Source organism: Xiphophorus maculatus, chromosome 15 (genome assembly GCF_002775205.1).
Source record: "Xiphophorus maculatus strain JP 163 A chromosome 15, X_maculatus-5.0-male, whole genome shotgun sequence".
In the NCBI taxonomy this organism is placed as follows: Eukaryota; Metazoa; Chordata; class Actinopteri; order Cyprinodontiformes; family Poeciliidae; genus Xiphophorus; species Xiphophorus maculatus.
The window spans coordinates 1,595,492-1,610,458 of record NC_036457.1 but is presented as its reverse complement, the minus strand read 5'-3'; the positions used below and the strand labels follow the sequence as shown (position 1 = coordinate 1,610,458).

Below are 14,967 nucleotides of genomic sequence, written 5' to 3'. Positions count from 1 at the left end.
AGTGGAAATATATTGGTACAAATGAAATGACAAAAACTAATTTTTAAAGCAAAGCACAGGAAATTGTTTTAAGTCAATAATTTCTTAATATTGATAAGAAAAATTATAGTTCCATTATTGACTTAAAACCATTTCCTATATGTTGCTTATAAACTAGTTTTTCTTATTCAGTGTGTGCTAATATATTTACTGTAGAAACTAGACCAACTATACCTGCTAAGATGTTGTTTTGCAGTGTAAACAGTATTTAAACCTGATTTGCTGCTCTGAGTGTGAAATCAGTTAAATACACGAACACTGGTCAAACAAATGATGAAATATTTTCCTGTCTGTAAGATCAAAGCTTGTTTGTTTTTTTATTAGATGATGTAAAACCAGAGAAATTGTTTTCTCTTCTGTTTTGTGTAAATGTTTATTTATTGACTTTAAACTACAAAGCAGGAGATAAAAAGAAAAAGCCCCAACATGGATTGAAAACCTTATTTTAATACTTCAGAACGAGAACATCTTCATAGAAAAACTCACAGGAATTAATATTTACACAATAGAAATAAATACACACCAAGTTTCATGTACAATACTCCCATTATATACACATTTTTACAGATATAATCTGGTAGAGAAGCGTATTTTCTAACATAATCTTACTGCAGTTTTTTTGTTTTTCTTTCAGATTATTCTGCACAGTTTTATTCACCAGGCAGAAAACACAGTTACATAAATATTTCACACATCTACGCTCAAATTACTCCATTATGCTCAGATATTGTTCGAATATCTCCAACTTAGCGACCAGAATGTGTGAGAGTTTCACTCTGGAGGGTTTCTGATGCTTTCCATGTCGGTCAGAACGATTTCCCGGTAGCGGCGCTGCAGCCCCATCATAAACTCCAGGTAGCTGCTGAACTCAAACCCTTTAATCGGCTCCTCCTAAAGATGGGAAATAACATTTTTGTTTTTTGTTAAGATGTTTAAAATGAAAGAGGAAATAGATGGAGAGAAGGGTCATTTGTTGTAACGCATCATAAATTATAATCAGCGTGTTTTAGCTTTTAAGTGCCTGAGCTATAAATGTGAAATATATGCTCTATATACTTTATGGATCAACTTAAGAGCTCATTACAGACTAAACTGAGCTTTAACTGTTTCATTTGGAGGCGTTTCTTTTAGAACGGAGGGGAAATCTGTCACTTCCTGACACCAAATCAAAGAAACAACTAGGGCTGGACAACAAATCAATAATATATAATATGTCTGCTAGAATATTTATTATACAGAATAATCACTGAACCCCACAGCATTCTGGGGAATGTAGGCAGAGGAAAGACTTCAGCTGCTCAACCTCTCACCGAAAGTTAAAGTGATTGGAATCAACTAACTCACTCGTTCCTTGGTTACCTAGCAACAACTAACTCACTCGTTCCTTGGTTACCTAGCAACAACTAACTCACTCGTTCCTTGGTTACCTAGCAACAACTAACTCACTCGTTCCTTGGTTACCTAGCAACAACTTGAGTAACTTGCCCAGCAGCAGTTTAAAGTTTTGCCTCTGTGCTTCATAACACAAAAACCCAACGTGGAATAAAAACTGCGGCTGGAACAGGAAAAGTCGCCCCATCAGCTTGGCAGTATTTCAAACAACTAATCAATAACCATTGATATCAACTGATATGAAATGATTATATCTTGATATTTTTTTCAGTCATATTGTCCAGGCAACAGTTGTTTGGAAAAAGGAAGGAGTTGTTGACCTAAATCAAGTCTTATATTTTGCTGAAAAATTACTTCTAAGTTAGTTTTGTCTTATTTCAAGTTTGCTAAGATGTTTATAACAGAAACCAGGTGAAAAATACTAAGGATTCAATATTTTTACAGTGTGGTCAATACAGCCAGAAATCTTAGGAAAAGCTTTAAAGAAAAAAATCCTATTAAAACACTTAACAGTTGCCTTATTAGATATGAAAATAGAAAAGACACCTATTGAAAACGTTAAGATGTAGAAACATCTTGGCTAAACAAAAGCGCTGCAAGGTTTTATTTGCGTCTGTCATGGCAACCGGCAATGCAGACACTGGAGCAGAGCAGATGAGTGTCACCGCCGAGCTGCAGAGGTTTCTCTGAGTGGCTCCGTCAATTATCAGCCGGACCCTGAGGACACTTAGCAGTCCGAACGAGGCGCCCGGCGTGACTCGGCCCTCACTCATTATCCGTCCCATGGCCTTAGTGGACACAGTCAGTAATGAGGTTAGAAAGTGAGGCTCAGTTTATTTTCCAGAGTGATGGAGGATTTTCTGAAAGACAACACCTTCAACAGCAGAGCTTCACAGAAGCTCAGCTTACACTAAAACAAATAACATTTATTTATATTTTTATTATATATTGAATTTATTAGCAACCTGAAAGTCGTACACTGCAAAAACACAAAATCTTACCAAGTAATTTTATCTAGTTTCTAGTGCTATCTTAGTACACTTGAAATAAAACAAAAACTTTTCAGTAAGAAATGTGATTATTTGAAATCAATAATTCCTCAATATTGATGAAAAAGCACTGGTTCCACTGGCAGATTATTTCACTTATGGGAAAATGTCTCTTAGCTGCCAGTGGAATAAATATTCTCTTTATGAACATTAAGAAATGATTTGCTTAAAACAAGCTCCTATGTCTTCCTGAAAAATTACTTGTAAGTTAATTTTGTCTTATTTTAAGTTAATTTGCGCTTGAAACTAGACCAAAAACACTTTGTAAGATTTAGTTTACAGTGTATAAAACAGTGTTGACGTGTCTCACATTTCAGTTGAAAACATGTGATTGATATTAAATTAAGTCTAGCCAATAAACATTTGGACATTTTATATTGGGGTCACATTGACACCAATTTACTGTTGTAAAGCTATATTCACGTAGATTTATTTGTTTTCAATAATGAATCCCATCATTTAAATCTTTTTCTCATCTTTGACTAATGTTTAAATTGGTTTTATGTTCTGAAACACTAAACTGTGACAAATGGAAAAGAAATAACTTTTTTTCCCAGCATTATAAATGTTTTCCTCCTGAAAGGTGGCAGGAGCTGCTTAACGTCCCGTAGATCTTCACAATATGTTCAACATTAGCATTTAGGAGATCGTTAGCTAGGCTAATTAACGTGCTAATTACTGGAGATTTCTATGATGTCTTAAAGTTGACAGCGCATGATGAACGACTTACGCTAAAACTGAGGAAATTAATTAAAATATTAACGTTGACAGAAGTTTACCAGTTAAATTATTGAAAGAAATAACTTCTTAAAAACAGAAAGGTAGAATAAATTAAATAGATGTCAAGTAACATTATTTATTTTAGCCAATTAGCAAAAACAACAAAAGCCATTGTAGATAATTTTTATCTCGTTATAAAACAGCATCTTCACAATACATAAAATGGAACAGAAACTATTCAAATAAACACAAAACATTTAATGACTAAAGTCTTTATTATTGAACAGCTTATTGATTTAAGCGGTTCAATTTAGATTTAATAGAGCTGCTTTATTTTGTTCAGACTTCATAAATTCCCTCACTGGTTGCAAATTAATATTTTCTGATTAAATAATTTTGAGACTGAAAGGATTTAAATATGAATAAAATTCTTATAATTTTAATTTTGTTTAGCTGTTTAAACTTTTGTTGTACGATTAATTTTACCAATATGATAAATATATAGTGTGGGTTCAATAAATAAGATAAATAAAACAAAACATTTTTTATATATATTAGTTAGAAAATAAGTAATTGTCTTTTGTGCTGTTTGGGTTTTAGAGGAGGAACCAAGTGTATTTCTGTTCCATCATCTGTGTTTAAAAGTTTAATTTATGAAGCTTTTTGGCTGAAATATAGTGGAAAAATAACTAATTATAATTCATAGGTTAGCTTGTGCCGTACAGTGATGATTTTTGCACCATTACAAATTTTATTTCTGCAAATCTTACTAATACGAAGTAAATTTCTGTCAAATTTTTTTAGATTAATTTCAGGAGTTTTCTGGGAATTATCTCAAAATGTACAATTTTTTTAGTAGAGATGGCCCTAATACACTGACTTATATTAATATATAAAAATCAAATGACTTTAACTTCACAGTTTGAGTTGGTTTTAAGGGTTTTTGTGTTATCAAAGTGTTAAAAAGTTGAGTAAAATGAAAACTTTCAAATCATCTGAACCAATATTTTATTCATTACATGTTTTTACCGAGAAACTTCACAATACACTGCAAAAACACAAAACGTTCGTAGTAATTTTGGTCTAGTTTCTACTGCAAATATTTTACTAACCTTGAAACATGACAAAACCAACTTACAAGTAGCTTTTCAGCAAGATGTAAGAGTTTGTTGTAAGTCAATAATTCTTAATATTCATGAAGAAAGTTCTGGTTCCACTGGCAGATTATTTCAGTTATTATGGAAAAATGTCTTGTTATAAGTGGAATAATCTGAGTAGAACTAGAACTTTTTCATCAATTTAAAAAAATTATTGAGCTAAATAAAAGTCCTATATCTTTCTGAAAAGTTACTTATGAGTTGGTTTTATTTTAAATGTACTAAAATATTTGCACTAGAAACTGGACCAAAAATCCTTGGCAAGATTTTGTGTGTCTGAGTTTATGGGAACGTTGTCTAGAACGTATGAACTTATAAACGTATAAGCTCACAGCGCTGGAAGGTTTCACACCAGCCCTGTTCAGTCCGGTTCGTTTGAGGAGGTGTGAATGCGCAAGAGCAGGAAGTGGACTGTAGCGCCAGGCATTCTGGGTAAATAAAACCAAAACAAATACGATAATCCAGCACTAACAGGAAAAATAGCTTGTTGTCTTTCGCCAACAACAAGAGAAATCAGACAACTGCTAAAATCTGACAACACTACATTTTTGTTTACATTTCATGAAGAAGGAAGGTGTGGTCAGTGTCTTTTTCAGAGGTTTTCATGTTGTTTCCTTTGGCCGTTCTTGGTGCAGCGCCCCCACAGGTGAGGAGGGGAAAAGGTTTTTCCACTTCGTTTGGTTCATGTAGCAACTGTTGCAATCAAACCAAGTCTACCAGACTAATGTGTGTGAAATCAAGAGTTTTCACAGATCTAATATAAATTAACTTAGATGTTAAATATTTTCACTCCTTTTTCACCCATTTTGTAAACACTATCCATGTAAATAAAATATAATCTAAAAGCTAATTTTATTCAGCTTTTAGATGAATAAAAGATGGCGGCTCCATGTAGGCTGTGGGTCGGTGGAAAACAGAACCAACTCTTTTAGCTTTGCTGCAGTTAAACCCCATCTGGAACGAGACTTTTCCCTTTTCAAATTTTAATTTAGATGAAATATAGATATATGTCCCCCAGTGAGACAGGATGAGAGAACACCTTAATGTCCTAAAACCACATCTGTCTGGGTAAAATACTCACTTCACATTATTCCCACAGAGACGGACAGCAGGAAGATTGGATGCAAAGAGGCATGACAAAAACGTCCTCACAGTTCAACTCAGGACAGAGGAAGTGGAAGTTTCCTTTCTCTGTTTCTGCAGCTCATTAGATGAACTTCCTCAGATAAAATCTGATGTTTTATTCACAGAAATGGTCCTTGGCAGCTTGTCTGATGGCTACTGAGGGTTTCATATCAGAGCAAGTTTAGCTAAAACCGTTGAGTCCATTCATCATCTGTGTGTTGCTAACAGTTGGAGATGCTGCAATAGCTGATTATCTTTATTCATAATTTATGTGAATCAGTGAGGAAAGCTAAAACTGAAGACAAATCGTTAGTAGCAGAAAACCTTGAATAACCAAGATCAATGCTACACAGAAAAATTTAATAAAGTTACAATTAATATAATTGAATAGATTGTATGACAGTTAAAACCAAGGAGTTTCTATTGGGTGAAAGATAATTAAATTGTACTTAGAAATTAGAGCTGATTGATTTAATAAAATTGTACTCCTGTTTAAATACTGGCTTGTCTTTTTGAGTATAAAGTTGGGTGAGAAAATATTATGTATTTTATAGCCCAGTCAATAACTGTAACCTTTATTTATGAAAATTGACTTCATTTGGGGCGTCTGACTGAAGATATGTTGTTGGATCATCTGTATAGAAAAACATCAGTTCTTATTTCATAATTTGCGTGTTTCTATTAAGCTAATTTATTTTCGTAATTCCAATATGTCCTATTTTCAGACGTCCAGTGAGAGAAGTTGGATGAAATGCTACATGACGCTGACTGCAGTGAAAAACAGGGATATTGGTCGATTTGCCTGCTGTGTGAATGTAGCCAATGGAGTGACACTCCAGACCTGAACCCAATGGAAAATCTTTGGAAAAAAAGTTAAAATTCTGTTACCTAGCAACAGCCCTGAAACCTGCAAGATCTGTAAGGAGGAATGGGCCAAAATCCATGCTGATGCAGCGTGCAACAAGTACTTACTTCATGCAACAAAATGAAAATTACTCAAAACTCATACATCGATTCTCAGACCTCCATGTTCCCTCTAAGTGTGTGAATCTGCAGAGAACCAAATACTTCTGAACTCCAGATGCTGATTAGCATCAGATGAGGTTCTGGTTTACCTTCAGGAAGATCTGCAGCTCTTGGGACTGCGTGCGCTCCAGGATCTCAGGCTCCAGGTGTTTGAAAACAGCCACGCACAGGTAGACTTGGTAATCTGGACCCATCACCACACAGGTGCAGATGTACTGGCAGATCTCGGTCCAGTCCAGATAATTCCAAAAACACTGAGTGAGCCAGTGGAGGCACATCTGCCGATTAATAAAATCACAAGATAATTTAGCATCACTCTTTTTACACTGTTCCAGGAAATAAATATGCCTTTACTTTAAAAATGAAGGCTATGGGAGAGTACAGCATTGGTTTTGTCTTAACTGCTTTTTGAAACAAGAAAGAAATTACTAAAATTTTAGCACATTTTTGTTCTGCTTGCGTTTAGGGCTGAATTGATTAACTAGGACAGTGGTTCTCAAACTTTTTTCAGTGATGTACCCCCTTAAAAATATAATTTTAGTCAAGTACCCCCTGACACGGGCAAAACATTTTTGGAATAAAAAAGAGGTACAGTGCTGTAAATACCCTGTAAATACTGAATATAAAATTCAGTGCATGAACACACATTTATACTTTATCGAACTTTTTACAAAATAATTTTTCCCAAGACTTATTATGAGGAGCCTACTGATTTTTTAAAGATATTTTGAAAAGCTTCACGTACCCCCTGCAGTACCTCCACGTACCCCCAGGGGTACATGTACCCCCATTTGAGAACCACTGAACTAGAGTATACAGACTCAAAAAATGCCAATTGCTAAAGGAACAACATATTCAGTGCAGTAATTAAGCTAAAACTGCATACATTTTATATTTAATATGAAAAAGAGAAAAAGATCAACTCTGCACTGCGTTGAACATAGAAATACGTTTTTAGCTGCAGATGCTGTTATTGGATTTTAGGCAATAAAATGCTCATTTAAAAAAGGAATTAAATAATTTTTTTATGCATCTTTAACATATCTCCATTATTGTGTAAAATGGCTTAACAGATTGAATGATACATTTACAGAATGGCAATTTTTTTATCAATTAATCATTAGATGCAGACTGGCTGCTCTTGTGTTTTCATATCTGTTGACTTTTTTAAAAAAAGTTTTAGCTCATTTGCTGTTCCTTCATCAACTGGTATTTTTTTAGTCCGTATATTCCAGTTAACGATTAATCAGTTCATCATAATTAATCGTTTCATCCATAAAAGCAAATACATTAAGTAGGTAAAACACAAATGTGCTAACATTTTAATGATTTCTCTTTTGTTTCAGCTGCAAAGACAAAAATAACGGTGTAGCCTCTGCTGGGATGAAGGCACATTCTGTCAAGATAAACTCTGATTAACGATTAATCACGATTAATCATTTCATCCCTAATAACAGAAAAATCGTTTGATATGGGCTGAGTTAGCAGCAAAATGTGGCAGATCACTTGAAACAACCCAGTTCAGTCTCAGTTTGCTTAGAGACTTTTGGCATGAGAACTTGCCAGTGGGAAATCCCACACTGCACTTCTGACAAATGTTTGGTTTTAGACTTGCAAATTGAAGAAGCCTCTAGAGGGCTCTCCAAGCAACTTGATTTAATTTTTGGACCTCTAGGTGGTTAACACCATAAACTGCCCACAGAATAATTTTTTGTTCCTTCCCAGAAAAAGAGAGAAAATGTGTGAAGTGTACTACACAGAACTCCGACATGTTTATCTGTTGAAACCTCTAATAAGAACCACAGGAGCCTTTAACAACCCGGGGGTTCAATCCAAGCAGAACCAAACAGAACCAACAGTGTTTCTGCACCGCAGGGTTCAGTCACCCCACCGGGAGGAGGCTGTGTAGCCGAAGCTTAACCTCACAGCAGGAAGGGACAGACGGCCTGTGCTAGTCAGCGCTACACTAATATCCACGTTTACAACAGAAAATACAAAACGATTAATCATGATTAATCAATTGTTTATATAATCAATTCATCGTTAACTGAAGGGTACAAACTAAAAAGGCCATTTGCGACATACTCAGAGCAGTAATAAAGTCAAAACTGTACAAAGATTTAAAAAATGAATTTAAGATAAAACTTTTCTCTGTAGATATGTTTTACTCCAACCTGGTTGAAATTCTGTAAAACAAAATTAATAAATAAACCTTTTGCTACCCAGTTAATCAATAAAATAATCAGCAGATCAGTCCTATTGATGTTAGATGTATATTTACGCTGCAGATGCATCCTTCACTACGAGCAGCGTTCACTAAAGGAATGCTGCGTTGTTGCATTTTAGGAAATAAAATGTTTATTTTCTTATTTTAAAAAGAAATGTAACTACTCATTTGCATTTTTTGATGTAATTCTAACATTGTATAAAAAAGGTAAATAAAAAATCTGCCATTTTTCTAACCGATTAATCATCATGGTAAACGATTAATCAATTACTAACATAATGGTTAGTTGCAAAACTTTTTTCAAAATAAAGAATAATGTGTCCCATAAAAAAGGTGCCTGGATTAAGTTTAAAATTCTACCTGCCTCTTTTCAAACAAATGCTTATCAATATGATGAAATGAACTAAACTTATGTCATGTAAAATGTACTTATAATGTAATGCACTAACATGTTTATCGAAAATGAAAAAGAGAATAATACTTCAAAGATCCGGTGGGACTAAAAACCTGCCAACAAGCACACAACCTCCTGAACAAATATCAGAGCATTAAGACGCATCATTTCTGAGCTACAACTTCCAATAAAAGACCGAATAACTCTGGCCATTATCGTCTAAACAGAGACGAGAACATGTGGAGGTTAACATATTCGTCAGCCCAGAGATGGGGAGTTCAGATCTCTGATGCGAATGTGAAGAATCTTATTCCTGCCGAACCGAGATGGCCGGCCGCCGAGACGCCAAAACAGGATCAAAATAGAAAAACGTTCAAGGAGAAAAAAGCTTTTTCTGCAACGTTATCATGAAACTCAAGCAAAGATGAAAAGGAGTCAGACTTTTTAAGCTATTTTACTATTTCAAAAAGCAAAAAGATTCAACGTCAAAGCTTTTAAAATTGAATAAAGTCAGAAAAGAATAAAGAGATTGAGCTCAGAAGATGACAGACAGAAGCTTCTCCTCCTGCTGAAGACGTTACCCTCCCCTGTAAAGCCCTTCATGAATCCTAAATTAATTTAACAGGATAAAATGCTCAAATTAGTAGGGATCAATGTTTTGAGTAGTTAAAACGGACAGATTTTTGTTAAACCAAATTTTAATTTAACAAATGAAGATGTTTGTGATCCAATTTTCAATCAAGCTGTAATATTTTTCAGATCAATACATAAATATGTTGGTGTGTTAAGATAAAGTGGAGAAAAAGTCAAATTAAGAGGAAAAAAGGTAACATTTTTATGGGTTGTGAATAAGACTGACATGACAAAAAACTTTAAAAATTATGTAGCCTTATGTTATTAAAGCTAAAGTTTAATCAGTAATACTTTTATAACAAATTTATGTCAGATCATGATTTCTTGGTTAATGTCAAGTTGTCATAACAAAGACATTTTGAATAATGTCAACTTTGTATTAAAAGTGTCATAATTTACCGAATGACACTTTATGACAAGTCATAAATATTCATGAGGACTTACTCATGTTCAGTCTTATTCACAACCCGTTAAATAAAGTGTTACCCAAGAAATTAAGAAGTTGTCTGTTTCAAGATTAAAGTTGAAATGTCAACAAAACCAGTCAAACAGACTTTGAACTAATTGGATCAATACTGAAGAAACGTTTCTTTGTGATGCAAACCAACCGACCGTCCATTTAAGAACCGAAGCAAAGCGAATCATCACATCAGATCATCTGCAGATTTTACCTGTGAGGGAGTGAAGCCAGACATCCTGAAGGCAGAATGGACCAGAGGGACTTCAGCTTTCAGCAGCATCTCCACATTATGAGCCGTGCACCAGTAGACTGGAGAGATTCCCGATTCGGCTACTTCCTGAGGGACGTGGACCTGCCGCAGCAAAAACAAATTAAACTCATCAACAGACGTTTTACTGCAGCACTGATACAAACATATGGAGGAGAAGATGTGGAGACAGCGCTGAGGACTGAGTGCATTCCTGTTTTCTGATACATTTTCTTCTTCATTTGTCAAGTTTAACCTGTTAATGACAGAAAAAGTCCAACATTCTGTAAAAACTGAGAAAAAAATAGACTGTTGTGCTTCCAAAGTGTCAATGGAGCATCACAGACAGGATGTAATGATAAAAGCAAATTTTCCACCACTATTTAAAACTGTATAATTATTCCCCTGAGGCAATATTTTCCTTTTAATATTTGATTTGTTTTGTCATTTTTCCATTCACAGCTTTCAGTCACTTTTCTCTGTTTGGCATTTTCTGCTATAAACATGTTAAAAAATCAGAAGGGAAATTTTTTCTGTAGCAACTTATTGGTTTACAAACTATATCACAATGTACATAATGCACCATATATTACTGTAAGAATCTTTCACGTGTGAAAACGGGCAAAAAAAACCATTGCAACCCACTTGAATTTCAGGATGGTGGCCATTTTTCAAGATGGCTGCCTTTTTCGAGCCTTTTAAACCAATTATTGTGACTAAATGTGATTCATTTGTCACAGTATACATTTTTGACTTTGGTCATCTTATTCATACAATTTTAAGGCAATAAAATTTACAAAGATTAGATATCAAAATGGAAACTTCCAGTTTGTGAGTCTTACATCATTAGCCCTAATGGTTAGCGTTAGCTTCCGCTAATTTCTTTATGAGTTTAGTGTTGGTGTAACTAAGAATCTTGTTTATTGAATTATTGGTTAGTAAACCAAACCTTTTGGTTAGCTTTGCTCACCACTGGCAATAACTACTGCTGATTTTAGTGCAAACATATATTCTCTATTTCAACCATGGCAGCCATTTTGAAAAATGTTCACCAGAAAAGAAAAAAAGTTCAACAAAATATATTAAATAATATGTAGGTTATGATCTGACACCAAACACAATCACCTAATCGGTGATTTTAGTGCAAAAATGATTTTTCTATTACAACCATGGCGGCCATCTTGAAAATAGCCACCATCTTGCATTTTTTTTCTTTTTAATAATTTATCTGTTGGTTTTTTAGCACAATAAATTTGACAGGTATTATACGCCATAACCTGTTTTTAAATACATATTTCTGATAATTACTGAGTTTAAGTGATTTTATGTTTCATTAAACTGAGATAAAAGGTGGCATTAAATAAGTGTTCATTTCTTCTTATTTTAAACGGAAAGGTAGTGCCATTTGTTCCTGGTTATGTATGGAGATGTTTTCTCTTGTCCTGCTGGTTACTTGTTTTTAAAGCCCGTTTGAAATAATTAATTTAGATTAAAGGCATCGTTCTTTCTCCGTACAGATGCATGAATCCTTGCAGGCCAGATGAATGCAGACGAAAGCTGGCAGGAGAGGTTAAGCAGCAGATGCAAAGATCGCTCCAGGTTTCCTGCCATGATGAGGAAAACTGTGGAGGCCAGCCAGTCGTGGCCCGGATACCCGTCCTGCAGACTCACTGCAGAACCAAGTCAAGGCTGGAAAACCGACAAAATGATCAAGACTGAATCCTTAAAATACAAACATGTAGCTTACAAATACACCCGTTCCATAAGTACGTTTATGTTACAGCAAAGTATTAATTGTATTAAAAATACCTTTTTTTGCTGTCATGTTATGGGTTCTAAACACACTTTCCAGAAAAATGATCTTTAGCTTTTGATTCTTAATAACTGGACAAAATAACAAAATGTAATGTTTAGTTTAAATTAATTAACGTGTGATGTTTTTATGCTGTAAACACTGAAATGTGCTAAACAAATAAACTTTACTTGAATATTACCACATATACTGGGAGAATAGACTTTAAAGAATATTACTCTGTTAACATTAGCAATTTGAATTCAGAAAAGTCCTACAATAATTTCTACACTGCAAAAACACAAAACCTTACCAAGTATTTTTGTGTAGTTTCTAGTGCAAATATCCTAGTACACTTAAAACAAGTGACTTTTCAGCAAGATGTAGAGGCTTGTTTTAAATCAATATTTCCTTACTATACATGAAAAAATATTTCATTTATATTATTATTTCACAATAATAAGTGATTATTTCACTTATTATAAGACATTTTTCCCATGTTATAAGTGAAATAATCTGCCAATTGAACATGTAGTTTTTCACCAATATTAAGAAATTATTTACTTAAAACAAACTTTGATATCTTGCTGAAAAGTCACCTGTAAGTTAGTTTGTCTCGTTATAAGTGAACTGGGATATTTGCACTAGAAACTGGACCAAAAATACTTGGTAAGTTTTGTGTTTTTTTTTAGCAAAATAGAGAGAAAAATTACCCAAGATACTTTGTGTTTTTAATTTAAAAACAACTATATGAGTGCTTTCAACCTGTCAATTCAAAATGTCTGGACTCTAGTTTACAAAAATCTAAATAAAGGGTAAAACTGGGGTAAAAAATGTCAAATCCATAAACTAATACACTGCATTTTAATCATATTTATGATAATTACTTTCCTAAAACAAAAACTCAAGGAGGTTTTATACAACAACCATCTGATTGTCTCATATTTACTGAGGAAATTCCTTAAAATTTGTTTTTCCATCTGCACTTTTACATGAATGTGAGCGCCTGCTGAGAGTTTCCATCTGTTCTGATGGCTGGTTAAAATGTCAGATACATGGGAGGATAGATTTGGTCGCTTAAATGTGAAGAGTCGCCATGACTCAGAGCTATGCCTCATGTTTTATGCATCTGGCATTTATTAACATGCAGGTTTTGTTTTTTTAAGATGACAGAAAATCACCGTGCCATTGTTTTAAATTAATAGGATGGAATATATTTCATTTAAAGCGTGGTTCATCATGCAATGCGGTTTGACATCTAGTTAAAGAGAAAACTTTAGTAACTTCTGCAGAAATCCAACTTCCTTCTCTTGTTAATTAAAATCTCTCTGGTGAAACGATTCGTTTCTTTCATGAACTAAGATTTGTTTTCTACAAAAACAAATCTTCTGGTGTAAAGAGAAAATACCTGAATTTAATCAGAAATCAGCCGTTTGTTGGTCCAGTCCTGCAACAAATGAATGCTCTTTGAATCTCACTGACAGACAACCGTTATAAATTTGTAATGAACTCTGTCAAGACATCATTTTTAAATAAGGAATCATAAATAAAGCATCGTCCCAGAGGGGAGAAAACCCATTTTGATCTACTGCCAGGCAGCAACAGGGAAAATTCATTAAACTACTTTTTTACTGCTAATTTACAGAGTTACTTTTTGTTTCCTCATTTCAAACTCCTGCTGAAGTCATTTGAGTTTGTGGAGATTTTAAAAATGTTGCTTTGTTTCAATTCATAAAACACATCATATTCTAAAACCACTGAGTGAGTACATATTTAAAGTAAATTAAAAATGTATATTAAGAGTTTTTAAATGAGTGAAAGCTCAGATTTCAGCCTGGTTTTTTAGTAATTCTCACTTTATAGTCAGTTTTAGTTCCCAAACATTTTACTCATAAGTACAAAGTCCAAGAAATAATAGTCAGAAAGTTACTCAAATACCGAGTAACTGATCAATTAATGTTTAAAAATATTTAAAAACTGCATCATCAAACAGACCAAAATATCAAAATGTTTGTATTTTAAAAATCAAGCTGAAAATAATTCATGTAAATAATTACAAAAGAAATTTTTTAAATTTATTTTTCCCAGTACAAAAATGTAAACAGTAATAAAAACTGCAGGTGTGTTTGTCTCTGGTACATTTTTGTTTTTCACTCAGTGGGTAGAAAATCCAGAGATTTTACTCAAGTAAGAGTTAAAATATAGCATAGTACAAATACTCCTAAAAGTATTTTCTTTCCAAAAAGTTACTCAAATAAATGTAACTGAGTAAATATAAGTAGTTACTACCAAAGTTATTGTAGTCAACTAAAACTAATGAAAACTGAAGTTGAGAACAATTCCCTCAACAGGAATAAATTAAAAAATGTAATTAACAGGGAAAAACTATAACTAACTTTAACAATATTGCGTGTTTATAAAACTAAAACATTCTGAAATTATAAAGTTATTTTCGTGTCTATAAATCTATTTATTAGCCTTTCGAATTGATGCAAAATTGATTTTTCCCCTAAAACAAGCAGTTTATCATTTATCAGCAAATCAGTTGTTCATTTTTTACAAAATCTTCTATTGAGTATTTATTACCTAATCAATGTAAACATTACCACAATACTTTAACCTAAAAGTTGACCAAAGTATGAAGAAACTGAACAATATTAAAGCAATAACTAATAAAAACTAACAAACACACTCTAAAAACTAATT

At 33.5% G+C, this 14,967-nt stretch overlaps 1 protein-coding gene across 2 annotated transcripts in view; it reads right to left on the bottom strand.

Annotated features, from left to right (window-relative positions):
* Nucleotides 1–472: 472 nt before the first annotated feature.
* The window catches only part of tbc1d32 (TBC1 domain family member 32), a 72,234-nt gene continuing 57,739 nt past the window's right edge, over nucleotides 473–14,967 (bottom strand). For both annotated transcript variants that reach the window (XM_023347762.1, XM_023347763.1), the window contains exons 31-34: nucleotides 11,985–12,139; nucleotides 10,434–10,574; nucleotides 6,598–6,786; nucleotides 473–930 (exon numbers count right to left, since the gene is read on the bottom strand). In XM_023347762.1, coding sequence (XP_023203530.1) covers nucleotides 811–930; nucleotides 6,598–6,786; nucleotides 10,434–10,574; nucleotides 11,985–12,139 — 605 coding nt within the window. In that variant the 3' untranslated portion in view covers nucleotides 473–810. The remainder of the gene's footprint in view (nucleotides 931–6,597; nucleotides 6,787–10,433; nucleotides 10,575–11,984; nucleotides 12,140–14,967) is intronic.